Source organism: Corvus moneduloides, chromosome 6 (genome assembly GCF_009650955.1).
Source record: "Corvus moneduloides isolate bCorMon1 chromosome 6, bCorMon1.pri, whole genome shotgun sequence".
Lineage (NCBI taxonomy): Eukaryota > Metazoa > Chordata > Aves > Passeriformes > Corvidae > Corvus > Corvus moneduloides.
Window position 1 is genome coordinate 17,673,122 of NC_045481.1, and position 19,945 is coordinate 17,693,066.

General features: G+C 34.9%; 1 protein-coding gene across 7 annotated transcripts in view; it reads left to right on the top strand.

The window, feature by feature from the left end:
* Positions 1 to 19,945, top strand: part of EML5 (EMAP like 5) — a 111,303-nt gene that overhangs the window by 32,341 nt on the left and 59,017 nt on the right. For all 7 annotated transcript variants that reach the window (XM_032110858.1, XM_032110864.1, XM_032110859.1 and 4 more), the window contains exons 6-14: positions 2,458 to 2,593; positions 5,272 to 5,473; positions 6,612 to 6,749; positions 7,456 to 7,712; positions 9,690 to 9,902; positions 10,811 to 10,978; positions 12,225 to 12,331; positions 12,748 to 12,866; positions 18,485 to 18,671. In XM_032110858.1, coding sequence (XP_031966749.1) covers positions 2,458 to 2,593; positions 5,272 to 5,473; positions 6,612 to 6,749; positions 7,456 to 7,712; positions 9,690 to 9,902; positions 10,811 to 10,978; positions 12,225 to 12,331; positions 12,748 to 12,866; positions 18,485 to 18,671 — 1,527 coding nt within the window. The remainder of the gene's footprint in view (positions 1 to 2,457; positions 2,594 to 5,271; positions 5,474 to 6,611; positions 6,750 to 7,455; positions 7,713 to 9,689; positions 9,903 to 10,810; positions 10,979 to 12,224; positions 12,332 to 12,747; positions 12,867 to 18,484; positions 18,672 to 19,945) is intronic.

Consider the following 19,945-nt stretch of genomic DNA (forward strand, 5'->3'; position numbering starts at 1 on the left):
TATAGTTTTCATCTCATTCTCTTATTCCAGTGGCACAAAGACTGAAATGAGAGTGTCCTATTGCATTTCAAGAGATTGAGCAAGCACATCTGCCAAATCTCCTTGCAACCAGTATGTCCTTTTCAAGATAAGGATATTCTGTGGAATGGTAAACAGATTAATGCTGGATCCCCTTGATCTTATCTACAGAGCATTCCACCAGCTCCCACATTGCCAAATGTCTGATTATTTTTTAAATTCTGACTAATTAAATAATGGATTTTGGAAAGAGTTAATTAGAGAAAAGAATTATCAAGATTGCATTCTAAAAAGAGCTTTAAAAGACTTAAACTTGGGCAGAATTCAGCATATGCTACAAAATGAGCTGAAATTCCTCTAGACTTTTATTTATTCCATGGCACTAGAATCATAGAATCATTAAGGTTGGAAAAGGCCTCCAAGACCATCGAGTCCAACTGTTAACCTAACAGTGCTGTGTTCACCACTAAACCCTATCCACAAGTGCCACATCCACCTGTTTTTGAACACTTCCAGGGATTATCCCTCTAGGACTTCCCTGGGCAGCCTGTTCCAATCCCTGGGCAACCTTTTCAGTGAAGAAATTTTTACTAGTATCCAATCTAAACCTTCCCTGGTGCAACTTGAGGCCATTTCCTCTCATCCTATCACTTGTTACCTGGAAGAAGAGACTGACCACCACCTGGCTACAGCCTCCTATCAGGCAGTTGTAGACAGTGATAAGGTCTCCCCTGAGCCTCCTTTTCTCCAGGCTAAACAACTCAGCTCCCTCAGCTTCTCCTCATAAGACTTCTCACAATATTAAAAGTTAATGCAGTAAAACAGACAGACACACATGGAGAGAAACAAATACAGTTTGTGTTGTATTCTCGAAAACCCCTAGACTCCTAAAGAAACAGAAGTAGGATTTTCAGGATGTTAGAGATGATGAGAGTTAGCCTTCTAATCTGTTTATGATTTAAAAATTCCACTACATTTTTGTTTAGACATGTACTGCTCCTGAACTTGTAGCCTGTCATAAAAGCCTCTTTCTTGAAAATGGACATGACATGCCAAAAAATTTGAGTTCTGTTACCCTAGTCTTTCAGTTTTGATTGTCATTTGACATTCTAGTGGGCTTCTTTTCTTTTTTTTTTTTGTGAAAGCTGAGATATTTCTTTCTTCTTAACTTGAAAAATTATATCCTTGTTACCTGATGCTAGAGAAGTAAACATAATCCGTATTTCATTATGACCAGTCCATTATGGTATTTTTCTTAGTTGTAATTTAAGAAGAAAAAACATACTGGTCGGAGAGAATAGTCAAGAGTACCCTGGAATTCTCACAAGTCATATTGTATCCTAATTTGTTCTGTGAGTGTACAGCTTTCTTTTCCCCCCAAAGCCAGTCTCTCCTTTGCAAATTGCTTTCATCTTTGGGGTTAATGTGTTTTATTGCTATAAAACATGGACCCCTATCCAAAGAAAGTGTTGGAACTTTACATTTACTTCTTTACAAAACTGAAATTTCAGATCAATATTATAGAAAATGTATGTATATTATTGGCTGTTCTACTCCCTTTTGGACAGGAGTTAGAGACAGATTTTCTCTTCCATTGTTTCTAATGCTTTCTTGTTTACTTCTGTCATATCTGAATATTATATACTTTAAATAAATATAGAGGAATTTTTTTAACTTCTCATAGGCTTATCATCTAAAGTTGCCCTTTCAGTAGCTTTGCTTACTGAAATGTGTGAGTTATTTCTGAACATAAGACTATTGAGTTGTGGAGGTAATTAAAAAAAACCCAATAGTGTGTATGCTATTTATATGTATTATGTTAAATCAAGTACAGTGGCTATAGTATCTTTATTTTAATACTACATATATCATCCTTGCCTCTTTGTTATTCAGAAGAAAACCTGTATCAAGTGAGTTGAAGAAAATGAGTTAGTTTTTGTTTCTTGATGTTTGACTTTAAAATAAGAGCTTATATTCATTTTCCAATGGTGTAGCATAATCATTGTTTTTCTTATGTTTTATTTCTAAACTTAAATTTTAAATCAATCTTCCTTGGTTTAAAATATAAAAAAATCCCAGATGTTTTCTGCGTTGTTGTATAGCAGCTGAGTAATTGCAACAAAGGCCCTAAACCAAGCCTAACACAGATCATGGGGACTCTTCATGCTGACATTCATTAGAGTTGGAGCAGGTCCTATGGCAAGAGGATATGAAACTTAGCTCTTTCTAGGGATAAGAAGCAGCATCACTATGATGATGATCATCAGAATGAAAGCATTCTTGCAGCAATTCTCTTCCTGTTTATCACTTATTGTTAGTTCTGATTGTTTTGAGTTTGTTTCCATTTCTGACTCTCTTGTATTTTAAGCTTGTATTAGTTGCATACTGGTTTTCTCTAATCTGTCTATGTTGTTAAAAATAACCTTCTTCTCTCTTTAGGCAGGAATTTTCAGCATGAATGCATGTGAAGAGGGGTTTGCCACTGGTGGCAGGGATGGCTGTGTTCGCTTGTGGGACTTAAATTTTAAACCAATTACTGTGATTGATCTCAGGGAAACAGACCAGGGATACAAAGGTAAAGAGAAGTTTGTTGCTTTCAATATACCAATAAGATAGGAAATTTATCAGTGTTTTGAGCAAGAAAAGACTTTAAAACCCAAAAGTGTTGTTTTATGTATGTTACTATGAACTATTTGCTAGAAATATGGTAGATCATATGCACTAGTATGAAGGTCACAGTTACTGTTACAAAAAACCCACATATGATGATGTACACACAGATTTAATTTTTATGCACATTGTTTTTAGAGCACAGCAGTTTTTAACAGGAAACAGTAATGCTGTAAGAGAACTTGAAAGAGACAGTGAGATCAAATTTCATTTGCTAGTTATCCAAATTTTCATTGAAACTATTTGGATGTTATCTACAGCTTTGTGGAACTTAGAACACTGCTTACTTGTAACTATGACTTCAGTTACAGTTCATGTCCTGCTAAAATTTTACAGAGTGTTCCAGATATTGTTGCTGTAATTGTTTAGGATAAGAATACAAACATATATACTGAAGCACTACTGTCACTTACAATATTGCTTTTGTTGGCACTTGGTTTTCTTTGCCCTCAGTCACTTTTGTTATTTTCGAATATCTTGCCAAGAATTTGGAAATGTGCTAGAATGTCTGATAACAATCAGATACTCAGGGTCAATACGTAACTGATTCCAAGTGAAGTCTTTGTATGCTGTAATTGACATGGCATTCCCACCAAGATTGTGAAGAATTGCAACAAGATGAAATAAATTTAATTTTAAACATGCCCTGCAGTAGGGTGGCTCTGTTTTAAATCTAAATTTACTCAGCTACTACTTCACAGTTCTGATGCATGTAGCTGAAAGCTGTTTCATTCCCTGTTTCATTCTTTCAAACTTGTTCTCCACTCCAGTTTATCTCCTTTACTTTTGATGTAACAGACTCATACCATAAACTTTTGCCTTGCCAAATGCCCATGACAGAGCAAGTAGATTTTTTAAAAATCTTATCTTGAATAAAACGAGTTTTCTGAATTTTTGCCTTCACTCCTTTTTTTGTATATACTTTTGAGGACTGCCTTTATGACCTGTCCTCTTGCTCATTTTCTTAATTGCGCTTTCTGCTATTCCAGTACCTTACCTCTTGGTATACTCTATTTATCCTCCAAGTAGTTACACTGTATTTCAAAATATCTATGTCCGCCTCAAGAAGTTCCAAATTACTGAAACAGGTGTCTTAATCATCCTTCATCAAATTTCTGGTTGGTTGTTTCTTTATTTTTAAAGCACTGTAGAGAGTATAGCCGTATAATGTCTAAATTATAGGACTGAATGGTAAGGTGCTTATATTCAGCAGTACAATCAACAGATCAAATCTGTAAAGCAAGAGAGGTGCTGTGGGGGGTTTGAGTAGAACAACAGATGTGCATTTTGAGGGGTGTTTGAGGGGCATTAGCTCTAGTCTGGTTCAGTAGACTGAGCCCTGCATTGCAGTTGGAGTGCACTCAGTGCACTCTTGGAGCACATTGTTTTGCTCCATGTGCAGGGAGTTCTTTATTTGTGCATTTGAAGGCTACCTTGTAATGCAAAGCATGTTAAGTAGGCACAATCAGGAGCTTTGCTTTGAGAACTAGCTTTGTCAGAATCAAAATATCCGTGCAGATGCATCAGACTGGCCCGTTAACCCACCATTGTCTGTTTGGAGTCATGCAGGTTTTTTCCAATGTAAAATTAATAACACTGGGCTTTTCTTTTCAGTCTGCATGGATAAAAATATTTTTCAAAAGCATGTCAACCTAGACCACCACAATATTCCTTTCTTTTATCTGATAGATATAATTTTGTCTCACATATTTATCCAGAGTAGTTTTTCAAAGGTATTTCTGAGCTATTCTCCACAAAAGTCATTGTTTAGGAAAAGTGAGTTAAATTAGGCATTTCTACCATCTGGTTACATACATTTCAAATTGGCAACATTGAGTTGCATTACCCGAATGTAAAAAATACAGCCTATTTTAAAAGGTGCATGTTTCTAAGACTGGCTTCTCAGTGTAAACTCTCCTAATTCACATGTTATGATTCCCGACCTTATCTACAAACAAAGCCTGTGAATGCTTACTTCCACTGTAAGCCTAAAAACTAATTCAGTTGTTAGGAATGCATGTTAAATTCCATCATGAATCTTTTTCACCTCTCTATAAGTTGTTTCAGTTTGATTTATTGTTATTTTTTATTTAGTAGGAAAAAATAATTCTATATACTATTGAGATGTTAAAAAGAATTGGGCTGTATGACTGTCTTACATATAATGCTTGTTCCACTGATGCTTCTGTCAGTATATATAATTTAGGTTCACCTACCTAGTACTAAGGTCCATGGTTTGATCAGAAATGGTAGTTTTTATTCTCTGCTACCTTTGTTGAAGTGTAAAGATAGGGCATAATTTCAGCTTCAAATGTCAGTACTATATTTGTCCTCTATTAAAACCAGACTCATGTTTAATTCTAGAAATTTTTTAATACTAAGCTTAAAAAGTTTATGTTCCAAGGGTATAATAGTATGCCACTATCTATGAAATAGAAAGAGTAAAAGAAGTAAATCCAGGAATAAGAGACGGTATATGGATACTTCTTGACATTTTCTTGCTTTTATGCTTTGTCATTTTCTACTTTACCTTTGTTTTACAAGTTCTGAGGATGTGTCTCTCAGTAACAATCTCTTCTACAGGTCTCTCTGTAAGAAGTGTTTGCTGGAGAGGAGACCATATACTCGTTGGGACTCAAGATAGTGAAATTTTTGAAATTGTGGTGCATGAGCGTAATAAGCCTTTCCTGATAATGCAGGGGCACTGTGAAGGAGAGCTGTGGGCTTTGGCTGTCCATCCTACAAAGCCCCTGGCCATGACTGGAAGCGATGATCGATCAGTCAGGTTAAATTTTGTTTCTTTGTTAAACTGCCTACAGTTTTATACAATCAACTCATTTTGTAGGTAGCCTAATTGAAATGTATACATTTTAAAGGTATTAAAATGTGGCATTGATGTACTTCCATAGTTAAGTTATGCAGGAAACTAGTGTTCTCCAGTAATAAAATACAGTGGAAGTATATATTTCCCAAAACCTCCCATGTATGGAATTTGAAAACACTTCATTTAGGCTAACATTGAGCACTCATGTTCGAGTATCCTTTAAGTCTTTCCTTTTCAGGAGTTATGTTAAGCATGCACAGCTTGTGATGAAATATTATGATAAAAACTTACACATTTAGCTCCTACCATATTTACTTTTTCAAATGCTGGAAATTAGCTTTTGATGTGTGAATTTCATCAAACCTCGTGCATGCATTGTAAACAGAATATAAAGGCTCAGAAAGCCCAAAAATTTACTTCCTTTTACATGTTCATTTCTATTTTTTTGGGTCAAAACCACCTTTACTTTCTTATAAGTTAAATGTGTTGGCATTTTTGTTAAATATCTCAAGTGTCACACTTAAGCAAATCAGTAATTCAATTATTAATATTGAAATAATGCTCTCAAATTCCAGATATGTTTTGTAAATAATAGATGTAATCTACCTTGTTCTAAAAACTTACATATTATAATATTATTAGCTAAAAGGAGTTACCAGGAATGACTTTTTAATAGAAAAAGCTGTTTATACTGATCAAAGTCTTTAATTGTTATTTAATGTTTTTGACTAAAATGATTAGAAAAATAGTGGAATTTTTGCAGGAGTGGTCTAAAAGTTTATATTGTTATATATATATATACACACACACACATATATATATATATATATATAGTTATATGCTATCATTTTTTATGTTCAGAAAATCAAAATTAACCTGTCCTGATGTTTTCCACTAGAGATGTTCCTGCCTCTTAAAATATAAGAGCATTTCTTGCTATATGCAAAATTCACACTTATGTGTTAGATTTTCCCTGTGGAAAGTTATTTTAAAATAGGACACTTCCGTGTCCATCATGGGGCAGAAATTGTGGCCTTCATTTTACCTGTGACAAAGCTGCACACCCCTTTTTACATTTCAAATAATTACTTTGGTTTAGAATTTGGAGTTTAATAGACCATGCTCTGATTGCCCGGTGCAACATGGAAGAACCCATTCGCTGTGCCGCGGTTAGTACTGATGGAATCCATCTTGCTCTTGGAATGAAGGATGGCTCTTTCACTGTGCTTCGGGTCAGGTATGGTACAAAAATTAAAAATAGATACGTTATTGGTATATTGATACTCCTGTGGCCATGCAGGTGATCACATATGTTTTTCTTTTAAATTGCAGAGGGTGCTCAGATCTTTTTAATGTGTGCTTCATATGTTCATGCTGATCTGTAACAACCCATTTGAAAAAATATATTGGTTTATTTGCAGAGTGGCAGTGTTCTAGGAAATATTTTTCTTTAGGTTTTAGATTTATTAATTATCCTTGAATTACTAAGAAAAAAATTGTCATTACTTCCTAAATTGTTTCCATGTGTTGGAGTTCTGCTGTCAGCACATCATGCATACAAAACCAGCGCTGCCTTGTGCTGCTGTGAGCCTACAGTTTTAAAGGGAAAATGAGATCCGTGTCTCATGTCAGTGAAGTTTCCTTCCCTGGGAGGAATAAAGATCTCATCATCTACCTGATGAAATTTTCTTGTGGACCCAGTTTGAACAGTTCCTTTTGTTCACTGTCCCTAAGCCCAGTGGAGCACCTTCTTGTGTCACTGTTTCCTTAACTTTTTTCTCCATGAAGCCCATACCAACTCTAAAAACAGCACTGTTGTGTTTGCACACAGGATAGTTAAGTTCAATATATGATTTCACAATCTTGTTCGTTTTTTAGACTGGGAACTTGACAGTGTGATGAGGCTCTTCTCTACTTATGACATGCTTTCTTTCATACTACAGAGATATGACTGAGGTTGTTCATATCAAAGACAGGAAAGAAGCTATTCATGAACTCAAATATTCTCCAGATGGGAATTTCCTAGCTGTTGGTTCCAATGACAGCTCTGTGGATGTATATGGTGTTGTTCAGCGATACAAGAAAGTTGGGGAATGTGTTGGATCCTTAAGCTTCATCACGCATATGGATTGGTCTTCAGACAGTAAATACTTACAGACCAATGATGGCAATGGAAAGAGACTTTTTTACAGAATGCCAAGTAAGATTCTGAGTTGCCTTAATGATATTTGTTACTTATCACAGAAATAACATACAGTGGTTCTGTAAAAAAAGTCAAATGTAAATCCTGGTTCAAAGCATGGGGGTATAGAGAAAGTTTTTTGTAAATTCATAAAAGTATTTGCCACATTTTAGTAAGTACAGCGTTTTTCTGGCAAAGTTACTGAAATATTTTTATCCTTCTGTGTTGACTCTTCTTTCCAATGCATCTTTTCATACTAGGGATGCTGACTTATTATTTGTTTTATTTCTCAGAAATAAATTTTTGCTCCAACTTTTTAAAAAATAATTAAAATTAAGCATTTAAATTAAATTTTGCAATAGCTTAATAGCTTTGTACTTCTGGAGCTTGAATATTAAATGAATTATCATTTGATTGCACTGCATGGTTTTTTAAATATGTGGAAAAATCTGTACATTGCAGCTCAGAAGAGGCATTTGGTTTTCTAGAACAGTTTTTGTGGCAGACTGAGGAATTCATCTTAAAAGAGCTTTTACAGTGAGGAACTTCGTGACAACCTCTTATTGCAAGTGTTTTCAAGACAATTATTTTGAAAACTTAACTGAGCTGTCCCATACTCTTGAAATAATTTCTGTCAAAGTAGTTCCCTCTGTAGGGTACCTATGCAGATATTATGATCTTAAAGCTTGAAATTTAAGTAGTCCTTATTAGAATATGCCAGTGGCAGTATTTATCACAAGGCTTGACTTCTATTTGTTGCACACACTCTTTACATAATACCATTCTGTATTCTTCCCAGTCATCTTAGTGGTATTTGTATTTGTAGTAATGGTGTATTATCACCACTTTTTATATTGTCCTTTCATTGCTATACAAGATTTATGCTTTGCACTGTACATTATTCAGAGATCCTTGGAGCTTTTTATGCCTCTCTGCTGAAGCATCTAGTTCATTCTATGCACAAGTTTGTTTCTGTGCACTGAATGCGACAGAAGATGTGTAAGAAAATATAGTGAGAATTTAATTAGACAGTAACAAATACACACAGGAGGAGTGATTCGAAGTTAGAGAGACAGCTTTCAACCTGGAGTTTCTTTGTATGTTAGAATGTGAGATTGTGAAACCTTGCTTATGAAAAAAGTTTAGCAAAGTCAGTGGAGTTAGAGGAATCTCCTAAATATTTCAAAATAATTAACAAATTGTGTAACAACTGAAATTCCACTATGAGATAAGGAACTTAGAGTTGTCTGGTACAAGATCTTCAGGACTTAGTTATAGATAGAACCAGTATTGGTAATCATTGTTTACATGGATTTAGTGATTGGAAGGCTGAGAAGTGAATTGCTGTCCTGCTCACCTTCTGCAGGTGTGTATGCAGTCTGATTCACAGCTTTTACATTTGCTTGCACCATTCTTGCATTGCTCCAGCCCTTGGCTTCTGGCCTTTCCAGAAGACAAGTATTTATTAAATGGGCCTTTGGTCTGACTCAGCTCCTCAGCTCTTACTTTGTGGGGTTGGATCAATCTCATTACAGATAGAGCTGGTGTGAAATAATGTAACAAGGATCTAAGCACAAATTTGGCATTTTTAGTAATTTACGGTAGCCAGATATGAGTTCTTCAGTTCTTGCTCTAAGAATCTAAATCCAAGTTTCTAGAATCATTCAGCAACAGAATTTTTTTATGAACTTCAGCTTAGAATGATTATATCTGTTTTTGTTAAACATTTTAAAAAATAACACAGCCTCAAGCAGATACCAAGAAGTAATAAAAACTATAAAGTACCAAACCTATGATCTTCTGTTAAATAGTCTTTAGAAGCCTTATTACTAACACTGTTGGTCATATTAGGGAATACTAGATCAGGACAGTTTCAGAAGTCAGTTTTTAATTCTGTTGCACTTGGATCAATTTTTAGATAATTTTTTTTGAATATTAGATTTTTTAGAATTGCGTAAGTGAATATTTGAAAATGGCTCTTTATTTTTTGCTTAGGTGGAAAAGAAGTGACAAACAAGGAGGAATTGAAGGGCATTCAGTGGGCATCATGGACCTGTGTTTCTGGTGTTGAAGTTAATGGAATCTGGCCCAAATATTCAGATATAAATGATATAAATTCTGTGGATGCGAATTTTATTGGGCAAGTTATGGTTACAGCTGATGATTATGGAATAGTAAAGCTCTTTCGGTACCCATGTCTAAGAAAAGGTAAAATTTTTGCCTTTAAAATTCAATTATACTTGTATTTTTTAATTGTGGCTATTCAAGGAAAATGTATTGAAAAGGTTTTTAATATCACTTTTTGCAAAAAGAGTGTTAAAAAATGGGGCAATATCAGTCTTTAAAAACAGAACACCAAGAACATTTCTTTAAGTACATAAAGCTTGAAGACATATCCTAAGACTCATCCATGCAGTTGTAGCCAGCATTAAAGGGGAATGGTGGCCAGAATGAAGTTCTTCAAACGGCTCTGAAACAATGAAGCCTTTCTGGTCTAAAAAGATATCTTTATAATGGAGTGCCGTTAGGAACTTCAGTAACTTATCCAATGACTGTGTTGTAATTATGTAGCAGTGAAAACCTTAACTTGATGTAGCTGTACTACTACTACCCGTTCTACTGCTAAACGTGGGAGGAGATGAATTGCCAGAAGCGCTTAGCACTCAGATTGTACAGTGGGAACCCGTGCTACAAGCATGTCTGTGGGGGTGTTTTCACAGACCTAAATATACATGATTTAAATAACTATATTTTTTCAAAGTAGAAGTAATAATTGTAAAAATCTTGGTTTGTAAAAAGTAAAATAAAATTAATACAGTGAAATTTAAAAGATTTCTAGTACACCTCAATACAGCGTTATCATGTGTCTTCTGTTCCTGTTTTTAACTTGATGAAGTTATTATATTTTGGAACTTAAACTTAAAAATGTATCTTATACACAGATTAAAATTTGTGAAAACTGCAAAAAGTTGTTGCTGTTGATTAAAATACCAGTAGTAATTTAAATATCTTTATTAAACACTACTTTTTCTATGGGTTCTTTAATATGATTTTCTGAGGTGCTTCTGAAACATTTGTTTCACAAACATTGAGAGAGATTTTTATTTTTGTTCTAGGAGCAAAGTTTAAAAAATATCTTGGTCATTCTGCTCATGTGACAAACGTCAGATGGTCGCATGATCACCAATGGGTTGTTTCCATTGGGGGAGCTGATCATTCTGTCTTTCAGTGGAAGTTTGTCCCCGACCGCAAGTTGAAGGACACTCTTCATATAGCACCCCAAGGTAAGTAACTAACTAAAAAGAACACCAGCAAAAGGGTGGAAGTTGGGGAGGCTAAAAGAGAAGTAAAATTCTTAGGTGCAGGAATTGAAATAAATGTTCAAAATTGTCAGTCTGCACAATTACAACCGTTGTTGTTCTTTAAACTTTGCAGGTGTCTGAAGCACCTGGTAGAGTTGTCTAATACTTGCCAGTACCCTGTGTGTTCAGGCTAGCAAGAGCATGAAAAAACCTTCACTGCTGTGTTTCCTTTGCAAAGGAAAATTTTAAAAGTTCAGATCACAGATACGGATTTCTGAATTCTGTATATATCATCCTTTACTAAATTGACAACAACTGGATGCTTAGGTGTCACTGGAAAAATAGATTTTTATACTAACTTGATTAAAATTTTGAAGTACTTAGGTGATAATTTAAGTATTGTAACTGATTATTTAATTTTTTTTTTAAAGGAGAATGTAGATGTTTAATGTTTGGGAAAAAATGAAGATCATGTTTCCACTAGTGACTAATACAGCAATTATTGTCATGAGTTTCCTAAAATCAAAACAGTTAAATGAGTGCTTCCCTTGGAAATTCCTAAAGGAATTTAGAGAATCCTTTGGGGAAATAAGCATATAGAGTTACAATAAAATAGGCTGTTTCACCATTTAATTGCTCAGATCAGATGAATATGTATCAGTGTGGATCCAGCAAACAGGTAAGTGAGTACAGATGCAGTGCTGAACTTGTCAGTGACAAATGCACAAGGAAATAATGTTAGGCTCTTCCTACATGTCAAACTATACATGACTACCCTTTTTCTCTGCAGTCACAAAAAATTTTGCCCCTTTCTTCCCATCTGTAATTTTTTCCCTCCTCCCTAACCTACCTGAAGAATTTTTACTCTCATCAGTGGCTGAGTTTAGCATAAGTTTCTCTTTGGACCCTTTGTTAAGGTTGTGCAAGTCTTAGCTTCTGCTCTATACTCATTATTTCATTCTCTTATTTTTTCCTTTCCTCCTAACATTAAAGTTGATGAAACAATTTTAGTTAATGAAAACTAACTCACTTCAACACCCAGAATTATCATATTTATGGCTTATTTCTTATGTAGCAGCAGAATTGTTCCTGTCTATTATTAGCAGTTTATGTTGTGGTTAATATAAGCACTGATTATCAAGTCAGAAACTTTAACCAGTTACTTTAAACACTTTCTGGCTTGTAATTTGGGTTGATTAAGTTTTTATTTCTGTTTTCTTGGTGACAGAGAGTCTGGTTGATTCTAATAGTGATGAATCAGATTCAGATCAGTCTGATGTTCCAGAGCTGGACTCTGAAGTTGAACAAGAGACGCAGATCACCTATCGTCGACAGGTAAAGGTTTTCGTTTTAATGGCAGTTGGAAGCTTCCCAGGATTTAAGTTGCTTGTTTATGAAGACTGTTGAAATCTCAAAACTGGAGACACTGCATGGGAGCTGACCAAAACCTTTAGAATTTTTGTTTACCTGATGCGTTCAAAAGATCAAAGTTATTAAAAATACAATGATTAATTAATAATTACAAGTAAAATATTATTTAATATTAATATTAACAGGGAGAAAAATTATTACATGTATTCCTAGAATGCAATTTAAAACCAAGCTGCGGTATACAATCACTGGCTACAGATATTGGAAGGTTTCTTTCAATTACGTCAGAATAACATTTTCTTGAGTGATAACTGTGGCTGAATTCTCAGAAACGTTTTTCTGATGAGTCTTTTAATTTTTAAGTATGCTTTTTCTTACAGGTTTACAAAGAAGATCTACCTCAACTTAAAGAGCAATGCAAAGAAAAAAGAAAAAGTGCAGCTTCTAAGAGACGTGAGCGAGCTCCAGGGAACAGTATAAGACTACATTTTGTTCATGGGTATGCAAACTAGGATTCTTTAAAATATACAAGCAGACTGTTTGATTTTGTAGACTGGTATTTGTAATTCAATAATCTGATTGAAGACTTTTGACTTTCTGTTGCTTTATGATTTACTAATTTTATTTATATCTGTAGAAATAAATTTACAGTAAATGAATAGAAAGCTTTGATGCCAACATACTAATTCTACACATGAATTCTGAAATGAATTTGCACTGAAACTTTACCTGGTACTTATTGCTTGAATACAGGTGACTAAATGAAGTATTCAGTAGTCTCACCCATACTTTTCAGTATCTGGAAGGCAATAGTTCTCTTTCGTGTTTTATTTTGATAGCTGGAACAGAAACTTTGTGTAGTTGAAGATGAATGGGTTCTGTATAGACTGGTGTTTCTAGCTGTGATTTATTAAAAATGAAAGTATAAACTGTTTGTACCTAGTCTGAAACAACTCACATGTTCCTCTGTTAGCTTAGGAATTAAATGTAATTCTTAATAGGTCTTTTAAGTTCGTTAAAAATGAATTTATTCTCTTTTTGGTGCTAATTTGAGTAGCAGAATGACTTTCAGATGCATCCTTGAAATCTTACAATTTCATCTTTAGGATTATTAGTCTCCCATAACTCTTCATAAGTGAAGAATTTTTGTCAGAACAAAGATGTGGTGTTTTAAAACAAACTGGTACTAGATGTTACTGCATTAGAATAATGATCAGAAATGTAAATTCTCTTGATACAAAGCAAAACCAAAGCCTTTATTTAATTAAGACATTGCATATCAAGTGTTCCTTTCAAAAGATATCTTTCTGCAGGAATACAGCTTCTTTTCAGACATAACTAAATACACTGAGAAGTTACTGATACTGTCTGTCTTTATAATGGCACTTAAACAATTTTAGTAGGACTCCACATGGAATGCTTAATAAATTAATTGGCTAAGAAGAGTTAATATTCAACTCAGCAGTTTTGTCTGTAGAAGACATGTAGTCTGAGTAATAGCATTGGAAATAATGACAACTGGGAAGCTTGGTACAGGGTTGGGTTTTTTAATTTCTTTTTGGTGCTCCAGAATTCTCAGGTGAAGATTTTTATATCTGTATAGAAAATGCATTAAGGTGGGTAGCTGCTATATGTAGTCTTTAAAATTTGGTCTAAAAATAAAACCAAATGATCCTGAAGAAGATGTAGCACAAGCAAGGTCCCTGGATCTTTGGTATTATTGTTATTTCCTTCACAACAGAAGTGAAGCTTGACCAGAATATCCAGGAATGACCAGAAGTAGAATGTCCTGTTGAGTTCTGTCTGATTACCCAATGGGCATCAAGAAAACTAATGAAGAATCCATGCTGAACAACAGATTTTTCTCAATATCCAGGCTGTTAACTTTAAAGTGACCCACATGCAAGTGAGTAATAGGCATATTCTCTGATTCAGGAGATCTGATTTGCTTCATCTTTCTTTAGCTGCAATGGAAATGTCTTGGATGTTCCTTGAAAATCTAAGAAGTGGTACTTTTTTTAATTAGGGGAATTAGAAGCTCTTTTTCTTTTCTTTGTTTTTGAGCTTGTTGGTCTTGTGTTTTGAATTTGTCAACTGCCTTGAAAGATGAACTTTTAAAAATCTCTTGATATCCTGTAAGAAATCTTTTAAACCTCTGGTTACTTCCTGTTTCAGAAGAGGATAAAATTTGGAGTGTGTGAGCCAGCTTCTGACTAACATGGATGAGGAAAGAACTTCTGTTAAGAGGTTCATCTTTAAGTGTGTCTTTCTCTAAGAGATCTGGTGCAGTCATGATCAGAAACATGTTATTAAATTGGTGTACAAATTTGACCTCTTTTTGACTATTCCTGTGTTTTAATTCTGCCATGTCTTTGGCAGGATGGTGGTTCAGAAACATGAACTATTCAGAAGAACCTTTTTCTTGGACTCAATGCTTATTATGCTTTCTTTCTGCTGGCAAGAAATAAGGATGCACATGTAATACTCAAGCCCCATATTCTCTCAAAGCTATGCTGTTGATTTCACAAGAATGATTTTTTATATTTTTGAATATTCATAGAATCATAGAATGATTTTTCAATATTCAAAGGATTTAAGCACAATCTAGTTTGAGTTTCAGGATATTCATTGAACTAACCTTACTGTAAGATGAAATTTGGTAACAGTTTCAAGATGACATGGGAGTGCTCTTTAATGAGAGCCTTATAACACCTTGCATGGATTCCTACAAGTACCTACAAATAGTATCTGAAGGGAATAGCCTATGAGTGTCTCCTCTTGAGAAAACACTACTGCTATGCAGAATAGTTTTTAAAAAAATAAAAGTCTCCACCTTTGTACTAAAGACTCTGTTCTCAATCATGTTAGTTTTGATATTTGGTTCTTCTAGAGATTTTTGGGGGAGGGTTGGACTACATCTGGAAACTTCCCACATACACTTTGAAGAGTAACATGCAAATTTTGAAACTCTTAGAGCATTAGACAAGCTATGGACATCGACTCTTTTCCCAGAGAGGACACTACTTGTGAAGTTGCCTGTTAGTTGGATATAGATGTGTAACTTGCAAATGTGGGTAGGATTTGGCTTCATGTTACAGAATTCACAGTTACGGGCTCAACAGGAGATGGTTTTATGTGTATATCTAAACTTCCATCACAGTCAATGGAGATCTAGTCAGTAGTCAGTGGAGCATAAGAAGTGATTTGGCTCAGGTAAAATGAAATGCTGATGGTTGGCCAGCTGAGCAGCCCTGCAGGTTCAACTGACTGTATTGACTACAACACTGTTGATTAAAATGTAGGAGTTAATGTGTCTAACGAACATGTGAACACCTATGCTTTAATCTCAAATTGAATGCAGCCCCTGCTATTCATGACTTTGGTAATGGTAATTTTTTTTCCTATGCAGCACTGAGGAAGCTGCATCTTCTTCTGATAGTTACTGTCATATTAACTTGAATCAATCCTGGATCATTAACTATGGCAGAATGCAGTCTTATATCTATTGTGCCTTCTTATGTATTATCCAGTAACTACAATACATAACTTGCTTTCATTATTATTTAATTTATAGTTGCTAATCAAGATGCCTTGTAAATTTCTTTGGTTTGTTTTCTGCATGTGAATAAATTATTTCTCTTAATGCTTTTTCTGACATTAGCTAGTAATCTCAGTTCTAAATTGGTTAAATAATATGGAGATGTAAGTATTTTGGAACTGCGTAGAATATTCTTAGGGAATGATCTACATTGAAATATCCTTCTTTTCATTGCTGTTTAACCTAGGCCCATCACTTTCCCTCTGGTGAAAAGGAGCTGTATAGTCAAGGAGTTAATAAACTGGCACATGGGAAAGACCAAATGTCTTTAATTTGGTTACAAAGAGTCTGTTGGCACTGCTTGATATTTTGGCAAAATATGTTGTATTTTAATTATAAACAACTGATTGTACTAATTTTTGTAATAAATAGAGGAAATTAACTAAAATTAACTTCTGTCACAAGAAGTTATAGATATAATTAATAAGAACTATTTTCCTGCATCCTAGATACATTTTGGATATTTTGAGCAGTCCTGTGATACGTAACAGTGATGTACTCAGTTTCGCTTGGTTTAATTTAGGGTATATAGGCAATTGTTATGATGAGCTGGGAAAATTCTGGATTTCTGGGTTGCATGTAGGAGGACCTGAAACCCTTTTGCTGTCTTCATGCATTTTACTTTTATAGGTGACTGCTAAGTTTGCAAGAAATTGCTCAATGTCCAGTATTTCTTTCAGCATACATATTTTCATAGCTGTAGGGTAGGGTGCATTTTTGGCCTTTTTTTTAAAAAAAAATTACTCTGTGTTTGCAAAGGAAATCCAGTATGTTTAGCAAAGCACAGTGCAGAGTGAGGCACTGGAAAATGATGTCTGAACAGCAGTAGGTTCAGGTATCTTCTCTGGCACTGTGTCTGCCTTTATAATCCCTGCCCCTCATGGAGTGTTGTCATGTACTTAAAATGGTGATGTTATATACTGTGATAGGTTATTTTTGTTTTCTTTCTTCATAGTGACTGCAGGTCATTGTATATTCTGTTCCTTAAAAACCTAGTGGCTGTACATTGAGGCAGGCAGATAGCATTTTGGGTTAGGCAGAAATCAGCTTCAAAACATCTGCACATGCTGCTGCAGGGGAAGGTTGTTAGTGAAGGATGTGGGTGGAGGGAGAGCAAAGCAGGACTGAAGAGTCTGCACTTGTATTGTGAATCTAAATTGCTGGTCACTTTGAGAAGAGTAGGGAGCAGACGTATAGCTGAGCCTCAGATCAAATGTAAAGAGAGATTCTGCTAGAGACCTTGAAGGGACAATAACGCAGGAGAAACTGAAAAATTGCTGGATTAAAAAAATTGCTGAAGTTAATAACCTGCCTGTGAATACCAATCTAAACAGTGAGTTGAAGGGAACCTTATTTAAAAGCTTTTATTTCTGTGCTATCACAATTTTTGCTGGTTTAAGAAGTTTACTTTTCTTGTTTGTGATCTAATGAGACCCAGCTTTGGACTTCCAGTATGGCAGACAATACAAAGCTGGGAGGAGAGGCTGGCAGACTCAATGGCTGTGCTGCCAGCTGGAGGGACCTGGACAGGTTAGAGAACTGGGGAGGGAGGAGTTTCATAAGCTTCCAAAAGTTTGAGATGCAAGTTCCTGAAAAGCAACATTCTTCTTCTGGAGAGCAACGGACCTGAATTATCTACTGGTGTGTTTAAAAACTTTGTGTAGTGATTTTAGTAATTTTTCTCTAATCACATACAGTGACATAGGTACCATTGTGTGTAATGTAGGTGAGCCAAAAGAAATACATTGTGTTCAAATCTGCTCCAAGTATGTGCTCTGTTGTTTTCCAGTAATGGATAGATCTAGTGTTTATGAACATGGATCCATGGTTTTTGGAATGTTCATTAAACTAAAGTTGGTCAGCTGCCTCGCAGATTCATTACTTCCCCAGTGCATATGGTTGCACTGTGTACATAAGGAAAGACGTATATAAGTTCATGATCTTAGTCACACCTTGGAAGAAATGAGTATACTGAGACAGTGCATACAGACCTCAGTTGGGAGTTGGCCTACTCATGCCAGTTCCTGTATCAGTGCAGAAAGCAGACAGGTGTTCCTTCAAAAAAAGAAACTGTTCTAGAAAAAATTTATGCATTTGTTTCTGTTATCAATTTTCCAGAAACGATCATGTTTTGCTGCCTGATTTTTGAGCAGTAGGAGAGAGCCAAAACTAATACTTTAGACATTTTCTATTTCACTTAACTACATGTTGCATGCCAAACTTCTCCATGTGGTCTGAAAAAATTACTAGCTATTACTTTCTCTTCTAAACTAGCTGTGGACAGTAACAATTAAGTGCCACTTTTAAACTAGTGCTTGTAGTACTGATGTCTGAATAGTAAATTAGATTGGTAAATTGGTGTTCCTTTGGGGAAGTATATTCATAATTTTAAAACACCGAAACAGTAATTGGTAAGTAATGTGAGGTTTACGTGTGCAAAATTCATCCAGCATAATTTTGTCTCAGTTTCAGTATATATGTTTATGACTTTGGTGAAGAAACCCTTTTTCTTTAATTAGTTACAGAGGTTACGACTGTCGAAGCAATCTCTTCTACACTCAGACGGGTGAAATTGTATACCATGTGGCAGCGGTGGGAGTGGTGTACAACCGGCAGCAGAACACACAGCGCTTTTATCTAGGTCATGATGATGACATTCTTTGCCTTGCTATTCATCCCTTAAAGGACTATGTGGCAACAGGCCAGGTAGGATTCATGTTTATCTGCAATAACAATCTGAAGTTGTTACTACTGAATTAAGAAAGGCCTTGGAGGTCTTGGGGGAGGAACATCCAGTCTACATTTATTCAGGTGAAGGACTGCATTTCTGTTGCAGATGGAATCATGGTAAAAAACTGACACAGAAGTGTTTTTTACAGTTCTTTATATTATGGTAAGAGTCTATAGTTCATAGTTTATCTGAACCTCTTTTAAAATTAAGAATAGATTAATATTTTTTATTCAGCATTATGTTGCTGCTTCTTGATAACTGGTGGAGGAAGTGTGCAGATAAAATATATTTTTTTAATATCTTGTTTGTGAAGTTAGCTATATTAGTATTGCGTTCATTTACTATTCCATAGTATGAAGTTAGCAGTTGTTATTACAGTCTGGCATTCCATTTTAATGTATTATATTTTTCATTATCACTTATACACAAACTATGTACTGTTTTTGCATACAACAAAGGGATGTATGTTGCTAGAGCTCATTTTATAATACTACTACTACTAGTTAATTTTGTCTTTTGCCAGAGAGTTATTTTAGGTAAATTATTTTCACTCACGTTTTCAAACAAGTCTTCCGGTAAGTATTTATACACTGGGACTTGAAGGTTTGATCTGATATTTCAGGTTTTTTTATTTATGCTTATCATTTTTATCATTGTTGCTGTTGTTTTTATATAATAAATTGGAAAACATGTGAATTGAATTTTTTAATAGAAATAAACCTTTGCTTATAATGCCCTTGATTTCTATAAAAATGTTGAGATTAACATAACTCTGTAGGTCAGTTAAGAAATTAGCCCTAAATGAAAGAATTGAGTTGATTTAGTTTTGGGGTAGTAAAGGCTATAAATAAAATGTCCCTGAATTCACATTAACTTATGCTATCAGCAGAAAGATACACTCCATTATGTACTATTTTACGTGTACACATTACGTGCTGTTGTATACTATGTTACATGAAGAAACTAGGTAGTGCAGTAATCAAATTCCTCATGCCACACTGGTTCAGATTTTCCTGATAGTGGATGTTCTGAAAAGCTTTGCAAATATCTCATGTTGAGTTTGTGACAAAACCAGAAATAGATCCTAGTTTTTCCGAGCCTTAGATACAGGAGAGTTTTCTTCTGGTTTTGCAATCTTGTTATTTGTGCGCTGAGGTGCAAACCCCTTGGAATAGCAAATAATCTTTTAAGTACTGACTAATACCGCTTTTGTACATAGTTGAAAAGAATAAGATATAAACCAAGTTTG